This window comes from Setaria viridis, chromosome 9 (genome assembly GCF_005286985.2).
Source record: "Setaria viridis chromosome 9, Setaria_viridis_v4.0, whole genome shotgun sequence".
NCBI classification, from domain to species: domain Eukaryota; kingdom Viridiplantae; phylum Streptophyta; class Magnoliopsida; order Poales; family Poaceae; genus Setaria; species Setaria viridis.
In genome coordinates, this window is record NC_048271.2 from 44,944,629 (window position 1) to 44,960,609 (window position 15,981).

The 15,981-nt window shown below is 47.3% G+C and overlaps 2 protein-coding genes and 1 non-coding gene across 5 annotated transcripts; 2 read left to right on the forward strand and 1 right to left on the reverse strand.

Moving 5' to 3' along the window:
• Positions 1–2,452: 2,452 nt before the first annotated feature.
• LOC117837315 (uncharacterized) lies at positions 2,453–8,908 on the forward strand. Of its 2 annotated transcripts, XM_034716919.2 has the most exons (11): positions 2,453–2,587; positions 3,367–3,520; positions 3,854–4,039; positions 4,113–4,224; positions 4,321–4,354; positions 5,042–5,076; positions 5,171–5,205; positions 5,285–5,437; positions 5,678–8,139; positions 8,456–8,536; positions 8,612–8,908. In XM_034716919.2, exons 2-11 carry the CDS (start codon positions 3,450–3,452, stop codon positions 8,677–8,679), a joined length of 3,237 nt encoding a protein of 1,078 aa, XP_034572810.1. In that variant the 5' UTR covers positions 2,453–2,587; positions 3,367–3,449; the 3' UTR covers positions 8,680–8,908. The 2 variants fall into 2 exon arrangements, with proteins under 2 accessions (XP_034572810.1, XP_072146685.1); XM_072290584.1 differs by lacking the exons at positions 2,453–2,587; positions 3,367–3,520; positions 3,854–4,039; positions 4,113–4,224; positions 4,321–4,354 and adding an exon at positions 4,491–4,729.
• Positions 8,909–9,224: 316 nt separating this feature from the next.
• Positions 9,225–12,771, reverse strand: LOC117837316 (2,3-bisphosphoglycerate-independent phosphoglycerate mutase). 2 transcript variants are annotated; one of them, XM_034716920.2, is made up of 9 exons: positions 12,432–12,771; positions 12,191–12,318; positions 11,451–11,601; positions 11,114–11,317; positions 10,553–10,977; positions 10,257–10,449; positions 10,059–10,154; positions 9,745–9,900; positions 9,225–9,648 (listed from the first exon to the last, which is right to left on the reverse strand). In XM_034716920.2, the coding sequence occupies exons 1-9, from the start codon at positions 12,603–12,605 to the stop codon at positions 9,484–9,486; spliced, it is 1,692 nt and encodes a 563-aa protein (XP_034572811.1). In that variant the 5' UTR covers positions 12,606–12,771; the 3' UTR covers positions 9,225–9,483. The 2 variants fall into 2 exon arrangements, with proteins under 2 accessions (XP_034572811.1, XP_072146686.1); XM_072290585.1 differs by lacking the exons at positions 12,191–12,318; positions 12,432–12,771 and having other exon boundaries at positions 11,467–12,161.
• A 968-nt stretch (positions 12,772–13,739) lies between these two features.
• On the forward strand, positions 13,740–13,872 carry LOC117841164 (small nucleolar RNA Z247). The gene has a single exon (XR_004637192.1). It is a non-coding gene; the product is annotated as a small nucleolar RNA Z247 (small nucleolar RNA).
• Positions 13,873–15,981: the final 2,109 nt, after the last annotated feature.

A 15,981-nucleotide genomic window follows, 5' to 3' on the forward strand; every position in this document is an offset into this window, starting at 1 on the left:
CGTTGGACAGGCGAAGATGATGTGGTCCGCCGTTTTGTCAGGATGGCTGCACAGCTCGCACGTAGCCTCTTGAATGATGTTCTTCCTCCGCAGGTTGTGGCGGGATTGTATCCGGTCTTGGACAAGGAGCCAGATGAAGAACTGGACGCGCGGCGGGGCTCTGTTCTTCCACACGTAGGATGCGAAGGCGCATGTCTCCGGCTCGGCGGCGGCCATCAGTGTGCGGTACAGAAGCGAGGTGTTTAGCAGCCCCTGCGCTCCTTGCAGCGGGCAGGTACGGATGTTGTCTCCAGCGCTTAGGTGAGCTTCGGCCAGCAGTTCATGGAGCTTCTCCTTCTCCGCTGCCCCGGTGCGTGTGAGCCTTGGCCGGAGGAAGCCGTCGATGCCCACTTGGAGCACCGCTCTCAAGTCTCACCGACACGGCGGCAGTGGTGGCGTGGCTATAGAGCGTCGGCAGCCTTTCAGTTTCAGACAGGGGTCCTGTTGGGAGCTAGGAGTCGTCCCAGAACGACGTGCTAGCACCATCCCGGACCTGCACTGTGCTGATTGTGCGGTACGTCGGTAGGAGCTCCCGCAGGGAGTTCCAGTGGCTCCCCGCGACGTCGCCCTCCAGCGTGACGAGGTTGACATGCTGCCTCACCCAGCGCGCCCAGGCCGAGCTCGTTGTATGGAGCAGCCGATGCAGTAACTTGAGGAGGAGACATTGGTTTTGGAGTCCCAGATTTTTCAGTCCAAGTCCGCCGAGCTCTTTTGGAACGCAGGCATGCTCCCAGGTGACGAGACATTGTGCTTCGCTTGCCTTTTCTTCGCCTGTCCATAAGAACGCCCTGCGTTTCGTGTCGAGGGCCTCCGGAGCACCTTTCGGCAGCTCCATGGCGCACATAGCGTAGATCAGGAGATTGCCCAAAACGGTGTCCGCCAGCACCGCGCCCCTAAGACAATTAAACCGCTGAAGGCACGGCAACGTCCGCACAGCCGCACGGACCAAAAAATTTACGACCCCGGATTGTCAGGCAAGCGGAGCGCTCGGCTCGCACATGGACGGAGAGCCGTGCGGCGGCTGTGGAGTACTATGGACGGACGCGTGGTCTTCCTGATTTCCGCCGGAAATCAGGAATGGCGCGGCGAGAGGTGGTTTGTTTAGGCCCCGGCGGCACGTGGGCAGCAGGCAGCACGGCAGCAGAGCACCGCGCGCTGGGGCACACGTCCGCTTTGGCGACTGACGATGGGGAGAGGCCGAGGAGGGGAGCGTGTGGTGGCGTCGGATTGCTAGGCGGCGCGCGGCCGTGGACCGTTACGGAAGGCGACGGCGGCAGTACCTCTCTACCGGTCCTTGTCCGGGGGATGACAAATCATCGCTCATGCCTCATGGCGAGGAGAGACGGACGATAGGGGGGAGAGGACGGTCTTTACCGATCCGAGGCCGGGACCGCGCCGTGCGCGCCCGTGCTAGAACCTTCTCCAGTGTGAGCACTGGATTTTTTTTTTTGATAAAGTTGAGCACTGGACTGGTGGTGTGGTGTCATACCCCCTCACCACTGCTCCGTTTCATTCTTTTCCCAAAGGGTTTTGTCCCAGGTTTTACATTAATCCTGGTACGTTTGTGGCAAAACTGGAAGCAATTAAAACCAGAGTTTCATAGTATGCTTGGAACAAAAGGAATAGAAATAGGAAATAAAGGAAAGAAAAAAAAGAACAGACTAGGAATGGAGTGAGAAAACAGATAATGGAAAAACACCGAGAAAATGATATGGGGGATGTGCTTGGGATGCAGAAATCCGTACCACATGAATTAAACCCCCACATACCAAATGATGGGTTGAATCAGAAAATATATTCCTAATATGGTATAAGAAAAAAAAATGACATGTTAGTTTATCTAACTGACACTCGACCACATAGAGTCAAGCGCAAGCATTGCATGGAAATTCCCATGAGATTAGAGGTCTTTTTTTCTTCTTCCTGCAGCACATTCGAGCTTGCCGTTCTGCTGGAAAGGCCTTGTTCGATTCCTCTATTCCGAACGCATGCACGGCATTTTTCCAAATGGGGCCTCAGCTCTTGCCTCTTTTTATATGCAGAGCTCAACACTATTTACACTACTACCGTTTTAAACACAGAACTCCGTCCTTGTGATTTTTACAAATCTGTTGTGTGCTGGATCACCTCAAAATTCAAAGACAATCAATAACCCGGTAATCATTTGGTCCATACTGCTGCACGGAACGCCTCCCACCGACCGACGGCCCGCTTCCTTCCTACCGCACTCAAAACCCAGGGCGCACTCCACGGAACGGAGCACACGAAACAACACCAGTGGCAGGACAGTAAATATCTGCAAACCACAGTGTCAGTTTCCCACTCCATACCTCCGCCATTTAAACCCCTGCTTCCCCACTTGTCCCTTTTCCTCGCGTCCATTTCCACCCATCACTCCCCCCCCCCCCCCCCCCCCCCCGGCTCCCCGCTCTGCTCCGCTGCAACTCCCCAGAAAAAGAGCTCCGGGAAATTTCCTATTAGCATTTCGAATTCTCGATCTGGCTTGCGGCGGCACCGGACCGGATGCGGGAAGCCGGCGCTCGATCTGGTGAGGCACCTGTCTGCCGCAATTTTCTGGCGTTTTTCTGGGTGTTTTGTGCGGTTTCCGGGGGGCTTTGCTTCGGCTCGAAGCGTTGGGGGTGGGTCGGCGAGCGGCCGCTGTCGCCTCTGGATCCGATTCCTGTCGGCTGGAAGCTCGCAAATCGTGGCGGGTTGCGGCTGGATCTCTGGGGCTTTGGGTTTTTTGATTTTGGATTTTGTTGGTTTGGATTTGGGGTTTTGGATCCGGGAGGTCCCGTGGTGCCGAACAGCTTCCGATCAGTGAGGGATTTGGTTTTGTTTATGCAATGCGGCCGTTGCTTTATTTGGTACGACAGGTGGAAGATCTGAAGTTATGGTATTAGAATTTATCCTTTCGTTTTACCCTTTGTAGTTATTTCCTGGTTGTCTGATCTGTGCTCATGAGCTGAGTGCATGGACTGCGAGCATGGAGACAGAAGCTACAAGCATTTTGAATTTGGTTAAACTCGGCATTGGATAACTTGATCGTTTAGTAATTTGTCTGCGATTGTGATCCTGACAAAGGAGGCTGATGTTTTCAGTGGTTTTGGTATTTAGTTCAGTAACTGTCTTCTCTACTTGATTACTTATTCCACCCCTTCGTGTAGAAAATGACTGGTACAGATCTGATACTGGGAGCATATATGGTTATATGTTCTGGTACAATCGCCATCTGTGGCTTGGCATTGGTATTTCAATCGATTCATCTGGAACACGTTTCCTTGTGCCAGATTGCTGAGCTTTATCTGTCCTTCCTGTTGTTTGCAGGGCATTGAAGTCGGGGCAGGAACTGGCTGTGTTTGGATGAGTTGTAGTATTGAAAGTGGCAACTATTCACGGTTGTGAGCGAAATGGACAGGAAAGTTGCTAGCAACGTGGAGCTTGATTCTGCTGTCTTCCAAGTATCCTCGCCTGACAACAGGTGAACACAGGCTGGATTACATTGGTTGCCTATTTATGCAGCGCTTGATTACTGTTTCTCCAACATTTGCTTATAGGCCCCTGTTTGGAATGTACTTCTTAAGATTTTTCAGAAGGTGTCCTAACTCTTGTGATGCTCTAGCATTACATATACTCTTACCTTCCTTTCCCATGAGAGGGGTTCACATATCCTCGAAGTAATTGTGCTTCAGTTTTCATAGTTCCATCTAGTCAAGTGCAAGACTACTTTTCCCTGTTGTTATGCTAGGATATTGTGATTAACAATTGGGTATAAAGCTTAACTCTGCTCTCTTGTGGAATGTTTCATGTATAGGTATGAGGCAATTGCTTGCAGTAAGGGGAATACAGAATTGATAGCATCTGGTCCTTTCGATCAGTTAGTTCTGCACCTGGAAGATGCCAAAAAATTCCAATCTTGTACATCAAGTGGCACTTTTAAACTCTTATTGGCTGGGGATGGAAAAGGGTCTTCCTGGTTTACCAAGTCCACCTTACAGAGGTAATTTGCAGCCTTTCTAGTTGCTTATATTTCTGTAATTGTTAAGTATGACTAAATTTAGCTGCCCCACCAGATTCTTGCATATCATTAATTCATCTGATACCTCAAAATCGGTCAATGGGGTTTTAGACGAGATGTCACAGCTGGAGGAAACCAGAAAGTTTCATCAATCGCTCTATATTAAGGTATCACCTGTTTGACGAAATGAAATATTCCAGCTAACTTCACTTGAACATTTGAATGCACATGCCATTAATAATAGAAGTGCATTTGTTTTGCAGGAGCAACAAAATATTACTAGTGGTGCTTTAACAGGTACTTTCAATTAAGCATCTGGTTCTTTCATTGTTATTTGTTATTTGAAGACCATCACAACCTTTTAATAAATAACAGATGTGCATGCATTATAACCTCCCCCCCCCCCCCCCCCTCATTATATGAGTCAGTGAAGTGATATGCTTAGTTGCTTTAGGTTTATTTTACCATCTATGTATAATGTGGGTTGTGGGCTTCAATTTCCGTTTGCAGTGTAATTATATTCTTAGTTGATCTTGACAGTGGCGAATCATATCGTTTGCTGGTTGCTAATCTATTATAGACAATTAATCCTCCAAATAAGGTCTGAGAATAATTCTTCCTTGGAACAGATAGTAACCTGCAGTTCCAAAGTGCTCATCTACATCTTGATGGGTAAAATTCATGCTTTTCTCATGTATTACACACTGGCAAAATTGTTCTTAGCACATGCAATAAGACTTTTCGCAGATGCCTTATGCTTGAACTGTTGAGGTTCAACTACCTTACTTTAACCAAATATTGTATCAAGGTTCATTTGAATTTTTCATACTTCAAAATTTTGTGTATGTCCGCAAATACACGCAAAACCATCTGAAATATATGAGCACTAAAACTGGTAGATGAGCTTGTTTAAATGCTCTAGGGATACTTATTGCTCGTAATATCCAGACATGACAGCTTTATGTTGTTATTCTGTTTTTGCAGGAGGCTTGTTTGGTACTGGTGCCATAGCACAACAGGTAATTTCAACTCTTGCAATGTTTTAATTTTACATTGTTGTACTATTTCATGATCCATCTGCTTACATTTAATTTTTAAACTATCCACTTTTAGGAAAATGTTGGCCCAAATTCATCGGAGACTACAAAGTAAATTCCTTTCTTTTTGCCCGCTACTTTAGTTTGCTACCTCTTTTGGTTCACAATTTTCACTGGTAAAATATGCTAGGAATGAATTGCTTCGAGCACTGGATTTGAGATTGACCGCACTGAAGGAAGAGATCTTGGTCTTATTGAATCGAGCTGTTGGATCCAATTTGTCGACAAGAGAAATCTCTGATTTATCTGCTTTTGTTCAGCGATTTGGAACCTCAGAGTTTAGGTATGTTAAAATAGTATACTGTACTCAACATGGTCATTAAATTTTGTAACATCAGATGGTACAGATAATGCTAGTAAGCTACGATGGTGTCTTCTATTCATTCATTAGCTTGCCAGCTTGGTCAATTGGAATACAGTTTGCTTTGACATTTATATGTTATGTCCTATCTTTAGAACAGAGTCTTAATTGTTTAATTCAGTTGAGACAAGAAATTAACTGTTGGTCTTTCTCATTTGCTAGTTGGTTGATGCGGTGTATGTTGTTGATTGCGGATTGTCAACCCTCTGAGCTCCCTCCACAACAGGACTCTACAGCTGAGAAAATTGACATGGGCGACAATGCACATAAAACTCGTGATATCAGCCCTCAGACCAATCTCCAGAGGCCTATTGCCAACAATGTCTCTCCAGCAAAGCTTGCACAAATTGAGCGGGAAAGCTCGACAGAAAGTGATGATTCCTCTGAGTCCAGTGGTGAAGGTGAGGCTGTTGTTGAAAGGAGCCGGCCTCTTGTAAGATCTGCTTCACCTAGAAGATCTGCTTCTCCAATGCGGAGGGTTCAAATTGGGAGATCAGGATCACGTAGATCAACGGCAATTGCCATTAAGAGCCTCAGTTACTTCCCTCCTAGTCAGAGAATTCCTTTGGATAAAGATGATGAAAGCAATGGTGAAACTGACCAGCCACCAAGGAAATCTGACAATAATGTAAGAAGGATGAGTGTGCAGGATGCAATTAGCCTTTTCGAGAGCAAGCAGAAGGATCAGAATCCAGATTCTCAAAATAAGAAAGCTGGCTTGTTTACTACTAAGTCTGTCCTGAGAAGGTGGAGTGCTGGAATGGGTGATTCGTTGAATGATAAGTCAGAAGAAAGAATCTCAGATTCTACATCTGAGAGTAAACCGAACAACATGGCTTATGACACAGAGAAGGAAGGAGCTGAAATGAAGACTGAACCAGATGAAGCACCAAAGAATTTTATTACATCTGAGGTTGAAGGTTTAACTTTCCATGCTGATTCTCCTGACACTAGGGTGTCAGGAATGGAGAGTGCAGTTTCTAGTAATATTTGCGCAGAACAAACAAAGTCTGGACTGGAGGAAAGCAGTGATCGTGCAATGGCCTCAGCTGAGTGGAATCGACAGAAGGAAGCTGAGCTTAATCAGATGTTACTGAAAATGATGGAGGTCATGCCTGGAAAGTTTGCAGGTGCTAATGCAATTGCTGCTGGCCTCGATTCCACCAATCAGCAGAAAGGTGCAACTCACGGTCAGCACAAAGAGAAGCGAGACGCAAAGATTAGAACCGAGAAAGGCACAAGGCGGCCTACAAAGGAGGTGAGCTCCAAGCCCTTGAAGGATACATTTGGGCAGAAGAAATCAGCAATGACCCCCAAAACTGGCACTGTAACAGAAAAACGTATTTCACCAGTTCCACAAAGGGCACGGCGGAATTCCTCACCTCCGGTCCTACCCAAAGAAGTAGCTTCAAAGACACCAGTCAGAAAAAGCTTACCAAAACCATCACCATCACCCGCACCTGCGCCTACAACACGTAGTTCATGGTCAGGTGGTTCTTTGACAAAAGCAACTACAACACAAAGAACTAAAAATTCTCCTGGGACCGGAATGGCTTCGACGTCTACACCAACTAGCCGAAGGAGGACTCCGGCAACACCCCCATCGTCTCAGCTGGCTTCAAAAGTGGAAAGAACCATTCAACCAGTGAAGAACAAGAAGGAAACTGTGACTGCTACAAAGCCAGCTATAAAGGGACAAGAAGAGAAGAGGACAAAAACGGCAACAAAGACAAGCAGAATAACTAAAGTTTCACCTTCGTTAGAAGAAAAGTCGAGTGTAACAACGAAGCAAAGCTTGCACAAGGTTTCAAAGAAAAGCAGTGTTGTACCAGTGGAGTCCAAACCCTTAAAGAAAGCCACTGGGATTAGTCAAAGCGTTGGTTCCGGTACTGTGAAGAATAAGGTGCCCCAACTTGATGACTCCTCAAAAGATAGTGGAAGTGTTAACCAAGCTGAAGATAAGGAGCAATCTCCTATGACAACCGAGCCAACTACTAAGGTATTGGAGGCTGATCTTGCTCAACCAGCACATGATGTTGATGAAAATTTAGAAATTTCGCTCGATAATGACTTGAATATTGAAAAAACAGAGAAACCGGCCTCGAGTTTAACTGCAACAGAAATGGGCTCCAGTGACCAGGTTGAGCCCCCTACCAATGAGGCAGATGAGGCCATACAACCTCCAGACGAGGACATGGGTATCTCATCAGCTGCCTGGGTAGAAGTAGAGCATCAAGAGCAAGAAGTCACTGACCCGAGTGAAAATGTAGTGGCCGAGGATGTAACTTCCCCTGGAATTGCACCATTGCCATCATCAAGTCCAAGAGTCCGTCATTCCTTGTCACAAATGCTGCAAGCAGATAGCAATGAACCAGAAATTATTGAGTGGGGAAATGCTGAAAACCCACCTGCAATAGTTTTTCATAAGGATTCCCCAAAAGGATTCAAGAGGCTTCTAAAGTTTGCTCGGAAAAATAAGGGGGACAACAGTGCTAATGGCTGGGCAAGCCCATCGGTAGTTTCTGAAGGAGAAGATGAACTAGAAGAATCAAGAGGCACTAGTGACGGTGCAAATTCGAGCAGGAGAACTTTTGATGGTTCAAAGACTAATAGCATCTTATCAGGTACCTTTACCAACCATGGTCAGTCTAAATACCGATATAGTTAGTGTTTACTGGGGTCTTTTAATAGTTACATGCATCTTTTAAAAAATTATTATGCGGTTGTATCTTATACTGTCACCGAGTAGAGATGTTATGTCAGTATGTGTATACAGAAGTACATCTCCACAGCAACAGTACCCAATACCAGTAAGAACCTTTGTTGAGTGGTTCTGAAATAGGACAGCATGTCAGTCTTTCTATGCTTGATCAAATTAGTTCAAAAGTACACATTCCTATGTTTCAAGGTTATGCGTATATCTGAACCTATTCTTTTCAGCTCAATCAACCACCGGCAGCTTCAACTCTATGAATTCAGATAAGCAAAGGGAGAGGCCTGGAGCTGCCACATCAACAAAAGGTTAGCTTTTGCCCAGCAAAGTACCATGCTGTCTAAATACCCATTTCTAATCTATCTGTCACCTTGTACTTACAGCATCAAGGTCGTTCTTCTCCCTCTCAAACTTCCGGAGCAGCAGATCAAATGAGTCAAAGCTTCGATAGCATATGCATTTTGCCCTGCAGATACATGGATAGTTTTATCCCCCACTCCGTTCAGGAGGCCTACTAGATGTAAAAATGGTTTGCGATTTGATTGTTGGGACGGAGCCAGCTTGCCGTGTTTGGTTCTGGTTGCCTTCCATTTGATATAGCTTCTGCCTATGAGATGTCATACTTTGCTTTTCTGTACATTTCTATCTTCTACAGCGGTTGCGAGCTGATTGAGATGTCAGATATGTTTGCATGGCTCGCAAGAGACTTGCTTCTACCAAAATCGTTTTGCTGTACCAGTGGTTGGTATCGGAGGCTGTGTCATGAGAGCAGCAACGTCGGGAGTTATGTAAATCCACGTCATATAGTGGACCTATGATGCGCCCGAACGCGGCAAATCCAAGTACTGATGACTTCTCCAAACTACTCATGTAGTAACGCTCGAAGGTGACTACTCGGTTTCTCACATGTAGCTGTGTGACCATACAAGCATACAATTGCAATCTTATGTCGACCGAAACAGATACACAGGCCAGGAGCAAAGCCAAGCCAGAAGATGGACAGAAATGCGCCACGGCGAGAGAGATCCATTAGCCAAGGAACAGGATATCGAAAGTGAGCGCATACATCTCTCAGAGACAGATTGTCAACGTGCTGACACCCATAGTAGGGATCGATTAGAAGTCTGAAAACTGCAGCGGGACAACCACAAGCAACAAAACGGAAACCAAATTCCGTGACCGTGGGTATATACCAGTACACCACTCACACAAGCGGACGGAGGTGAATTATTGAGACTGGGAGTTGTGTGACTCATCACTTGTCCACGACTTCGATCAGTGTTGGCTCATAGTGATCAGGGGCTTCAAACCCATGAAGGTTCATGACGGTCGCCGCAACGTTGGCGAGGCCGGCGTTTGGGAGGTCCGTCCGGAACCTGACCCCAGGGGCAAGCCCAGGACCTCCTATGGCGATTGGAACCTGCAGATGGTTTTAGACTTTCAGCTTAGAGCACACTGACAGTGACAGGTCGGCACATATGGATTAACATAATCTGAGGCTTGAGAGCTCACTCACCGGATTCAGCGTGTGTGAAGTAAGGGTCTGGACCTTCCCGTCCTTGTCACGGAGCGGTTTTCCAGATTTATCTCTTTTCGCCATGTCCTCGGCGTTGCCATGGTCGGCGGTGAGTACGAAAATGCCACCCACTTGCTCAATGGCATCGAGGATGATCTACGAGATAGAATTTGCAGCCATCGTAAGAACCATAATCCAGAACAGTGGACACTGGAAAATGCATGCGCGAGAGTGCAATACTATGCACGATGATCTAGCAATCAATAGGGAATCTCAGAAAGAGAGAGGATTGCAAAGATGATACTCCCATGTACCTTAACAGCCTCATCAGCTGCCTTGCATCCAACTATAGTTGCCTCAATGTCTCCTGTATGACCAACCATATCTCCATTTGCAATGTTGACCCTTACCTACAAAATGTCCTTGTTAGTGTCTGAAATCCCTGCCTTAGCTATACGTTACTTTTGTGTTCTAAGCCAGTTTTTTAAGATGATCCTTAATCCATGAACTACCTGATCAAATTTTCGGCTCAGGATGGCATCCCTTGCCTTCTGTGCAATTTCCAAGGCCTTCATTTTCGGCTGATCATTGAAGGGGATGCCGATGTCGCTAGGAATTTCTTCATATTTTTCCAAACTTGGGTTGAAACAACCAGATCGGTTTCCATTCCAGAAAAAGGTGACATGACCAAACTTGACTGTCTCACTGCATTTTTTTTAACCAGAAAAAGATATGAGCAATGCACAGGTAATGATACATTCAGACTTCAGATCAAAGACTTCTCACAAGACAAAGCACAGTAATTTACCTGCAAGCATAGGTGCGAACACCATTCCGGGCTAAGTATTCTCCCGATGTTCTCTCTATCTCTGGGGGAGCAACAAGATAATGGCTCGGAAGTTTTAGCTCGCCGTCATACTGGAGCATACCAGCATAACGTATCTTGGGGAACCTGACTCGATCAAATTTGTCAAAGTTCTCATACTCCAATGCTTTTGCAAGCATCACCATCCGGTCAGCTCTGAAATTGAACGTCACAACAGCATCCCCGTCCTGTATCGGGCCGACCGGTTTTCCACTTTCATCAACTATAACGAAGGGTGGTAAATACTGGTCGTTGGCCTTTGGATCCTCCCTGAGCTTTTTCACAGCCTCAAGAGCGTTCTTGAACTTGTGTGGGGCTTCGCCAAGGACATGTGCATCCCAACCCCGCTTCACGACCTGCCAGTCATTCTGCAAAAAAAAGACAGGTACAAGTGGAAGTGGTATCACGAATCAACAAATGCAGAGTATTTGGCCTACACTCATTTGTTAAACTGATTTCTGGTTCTTATATGCTGCAGTACATCCTGACAAACCGTAGCAGTACCTCATAACGATCCATCGTGACGTACATCCTGCCTCCACCAGACGCGATTCTCGCGTCGACGCCCTTCTCCCGTAGCCTGGCGAGGTCCTCCTCCAGCATCTCCACGAACCTGATGCTGCTGCCGTCCAGCACGTCGCGGCCATCCGTGAGGACGTGGACGCGTACCCTCTTGGCCCCGTGCTCGCTTGCCCCTTTCAGGAGCAGCTGCAAGAGCCAGAAGAAGAAGAAGAAAAAACACGGCGGCAGACAGTAACCGTCAGCTGTCTCGACTCCCGACCAAATTTGTCGGCGTCTGAAATCAGTTAGGAGTAACAAGTGGTGGTAGCATCAACGGAACCTGCAGCTGATCGAACCTCGAGTGCACGCCGCCGTCGCTGAGCAGACCGATGAGGTGCAGGGTGCCGTTCTCGAAGGACTGCCGGATGTACTTGAAACCCTCCCCCTCGTATATCTTCCCGGATGCGAGCGCCAGATCGACCAGCTTTGCCCTGCGCGTTGAGGACGTCAACTGATCGCTTGTTATTTACCAATTTGGCGTGGGCTGAAACGGTTGCGTTCTGTAGCTTCTTCGGTGAAACAGCTTTTAGCTTCGACTTGTCTGGATGGAAAAACGTTTGGCAAAATAGCTTCTCGTAGCTGTGTAATATTGATAAAAATGATGAAATATCTATAATGCCCCGTCCTCCGCCCCGTCCTCCGCCTCGCGCCCGCGCCGCCGGCTGTCCTCCGCCCCCGCGCCCGCTGCCGCCACCTCCCTCGGCCCCCGCGCATCCACGCCGCCGCCGCTCACCCTCCACCCTCCCCGCACCAGCGCTCTGGCCTCCCTGCGACCGCGCCCGCACCATCCTCCGGCCCTGTGCGCCCATTATGGGGACTTTGACCCCACGAAGGACGAAGGTGGTTTTTTTTTTCCTCCTCTCCCTCCTAGCTCCTCTCAGACGAAACCGTAGAAGCCCAACCAGAGGAGGCCACAGTTTTGCCTCGGCCCGTTTGGCTTTCAGATGGCCTTGGCGAGCGCCGGGTGAACATAAGTTTTAACCAAAACCAGAGGGCAGAGCCAAAGAGTGGTGCTATTACCCCTGCGCGTATATCTGGCCCGCTCCGAGCGCATTGTGGCCGACCTCGCTGTTCCCCATGTCGTCATCCGTCGGGAGCCCCACCGCCGTGCCGTGCGCCTTGATCAGCCTCCACCTCTCCGGAGCCGCCTGTCACACTCACACATGCATGCGAGCAGAGTTCAGCGAACGGCAGCAGCGATCAGCGGATCACACATGACACGCCCCTCAGGACTCAGCGGCAGGGGGCCTCTTGCGCGTACCTTCTTGAGGGCGTCGAGCGTGGGCGTGTCGGCGGCGTGGATGCAGTTGAAGGGGTCGGGCGGCGCCTCGCCCCAGCCGTCCAGCACCACCACGCCCACCACCTTCCCCTTCGCCAGCCGCGGGTGCGCCGCCAGATCCCACGGCTTCCCCTCCGCCGGCGGCCTCGTCGCCATGCGATGATGCGATCGAACTGGCACGTCTTCCAGAAGCAACAAGGGTGACACGGATGGGTGCGCGAAAACGAGCGGAAATTTGTCCGGGTTCTGGCGTCTGCTCGGTGCTCCCTCATCGGGTTTTGTTTGGTGGTAGCCGTGGGCCGTAGCTCGGCTGGCCGGCTTCCTTTGCTCTGGAAGGGTCTCGGCGCGAACCGAAGTGGCAGTTCCGGAGGTGCACAGGTGTAAAGCCCGTTTTAATTTTCTCGTGAGGAGCCTTGTGGAACAGCTACGTGACAGGGTGACACCGACACATGGTCGCGTCTCGTTTTACATGTATGCTCGTCGGGGTCGGATCTACTACTGTATGAGTTATCCACCACGTACGTGACCCGCGGCGATTTGAATTTTTTTCTTTTGTTCCGGGGGACGGTGATGCGTGTAGAAGTGAAAGGTTCGAACATGTCAGTGCGACTCAGAAAGTCCTATACCGTGTAATCTTTGTATCTTATATTACCTAGATATTATTTGTAAGGATATATAATGAACATGCTAGTGCCCTTACGAGCTAAGCCGTTCCAATCAATCTTATATGGTATAAGAGCCACCTCCTTCGAGAATACGTCTAGTTACGTGTTTTTTTTCCGTCGACAACGTTCATAGCATCAACAAGCTCATGAACGTCAACAAGCTCGACGGCGGCTTCGATGTTCAACATTGCTATCTCGGAAAAACTCACTTGGGACAATTTTCTTGTGTGACGAGCACAAGTTCTTCCTGCCATCCGTGCAGCTCGCCTTATTGGCGTTTTGGATGTCTCGATGGTTCAGCCTCTTGCGATTCTTCGCGTTGAGAAGCCAGACAAAGCTGTCGAAGAAGTTGAGAACCCATCATATGTCATCTAGATTATTCAAGATCAGCAGCTCCTCTCGTATCTACTATCTTCCATGACCAAGAAATCCTGGTCCCAGTTTCTTCTCTGGAACATGTTGCTGATGTGTGGACGCCGTCACAGAGATGTTCTCGTCCCAATCTCGCTCCAAGATTTTGCAGCTCCGATCTCAGTTAGCTCGGGAGAAGAAAGGAGAATTGTCTGCCTCTGCCTATTACATCAAGATGAAGGCTATTGCCAATGATATGGCAACAATAGGAAAGAAAATTGATGATGAAGATCTCATTGCATCTACTCTTAATGGATTGGACTCGAATTATAATCCGTTTGTTTCTTTGGTATCTATTAAAGACAACATGTCCCTGAGCGATCTCTATGCACAACTTCTCTCCTATGAAGCTCGGCTGAATCAACAACGTGCAGATGAGGGACGCTTCTACTCATCGGCCAATGTTATGTCCCGTGGCCGTGGATGCGGTGGTGGTGCCCGGGGTCGCAGACGTGGCACCTTCTCTGGTCGTGGTGCTCCAGGGCCATATGGTGGTCGTCAAGGTTCCTCAGGCACTCCTGATTCTGATGAAGGGCCTCTCTGTCAGCTTTGTGAGAGATATGGGCACACAGTCCATGATTGTTGGTACAGATTTAACAAGAAGCATATTGCTCCTCATGATGGTGGTCAGAAACTAATTAAAGCCGGATCACAGAAGTCGGCCTCCTCTGTTGTTCCCTCGTATGGAGTTGACACAAATTGGTATTTTGTTTCTGGATCTACAGATCACATAACCAATAATCTTGAGAAGCTGACGGCAAGGGAGAAGTATAATGGATAGGACCAGATCCATGTAACCAATGGTAAAGGTATGAATATCAGTCATGTTGGTCAAACTATTTTTCATACCCAATCGTGATTTTTCCTTTAATAAAGTTCTTCATGTTCCTGTGATACAAAAGAATTTGATCTCTGTTCATCAATTTGCCACTGACAACGATATCTTTATTGAGTTTCATCCTTCTTTTTTTTTTGTTAAGGATCTGTCTACGAAGACCCCTCTTCTTCGTGGTAGTTGTCAAGATGACCTCTACCCTTTACCGCGTATCTCTGAAGCTCATTATGTTATTACTCCTACGGCCTCCAGGTGGCATTATCGTCTAGGACATCCTTCATCTTCCATTGTTAGTCGTATCCTTAGGGATCATAATTTGTCATTTTATGAAAACTCTAATGAGTCTATTTGTGATACTTGTCAACAAGCTAAGAGCCATCAGTTACCTTACCCAAGGTCTAATAGTGTCTAGTTTTCCTTTGCAATTAGTGTTCTCTTATGTCTGGGGCCCTGCACCCACGTCAGTTGGTCATTATCAATATTATATAAGTTTTATTGATGATTTCAGTAAATTTACATAGATTTTCCTCCTCAAAAATCGATCAGATGTATTTCAAGTGTTTATTAATTTCCAACAAAATGTTGAATGCTTGTATAATCATAAAATTTTGACCATACAAACTGATTAGGGTAGTGAATATCAAAGATTAAACTCCTTTCAAAAAGTTGGTATTACTCATCACGTGTCCTGTCCTCATGCCCATCAATAAAACGGTTCTGCTAAACGTAAACATAGGCATATCGTTGAGGTTGGCTTAGCTCTTTTAGCTCAAGCATCTATGCCACTTAAGTTTTGGGACGAAGCCTTTCTTACCGCCACGTATCTCATTAACTGAACCCCAAGTCGCGTCATTGATTTTTCCACCCCCTTGACACGTCTATCTAGTGATACACCTAATTATTCCTTTCTTCGTGTGTTCAGTTGTGCTTGTTGGTCTAACCTTCGTCCCTACAATAAGCACAAACTTTAATTTTGTTCCAAGCAATGCACTTTCCTTGGATATAGTAATCTTCACAAGGGCTATAAGTGCTTAGATATCTTGACGGGAAGGGTTTATATTTCACGTGATGTTGTTTTTGATGAAAGTAGCTTCCTATTTTCTCAGCTTCATCCTAATGCAGGAACTCATCTTCGACAGGAAATTCTCCTTTTACCTACTCATTTGCGTAATCATGATGGGGATGTGAATTATAGTTTTTCTAACATGACTAATACACTATTTGCACCATGTGAGTTTCCTTCTGATGATCCAGGTCCAGATTCTTCTCCTCCAGTGCATATTGCTACTGTTTCCGATTTCGGCTGCCTCTGGGAACGATTCTTTCTCTTCTGGGCTCGAAGACAACGTTGGCATGACTACTCAAGCTGATCCTGACACCAATCCCGGGGCTGATTCGCCCGTGCAAGCGCCGTCATCGACAGATTTGATGTTTGCCTCTACCTTGGTGCCACCTGTCCCTCCGCATGCGCCTCCATTTTCGCCTCTGCCCGCGTCTAACACGCTACTGGGATCTTCTATGATGCCTTTTTTGCTGTTGTCTGGGTCACATGGATCTGATATGCTGCCGTCAGGTTCTATTGTGCCTGATGCTTCTGCTGCCTCGTTTGGTGCTCGGTGTC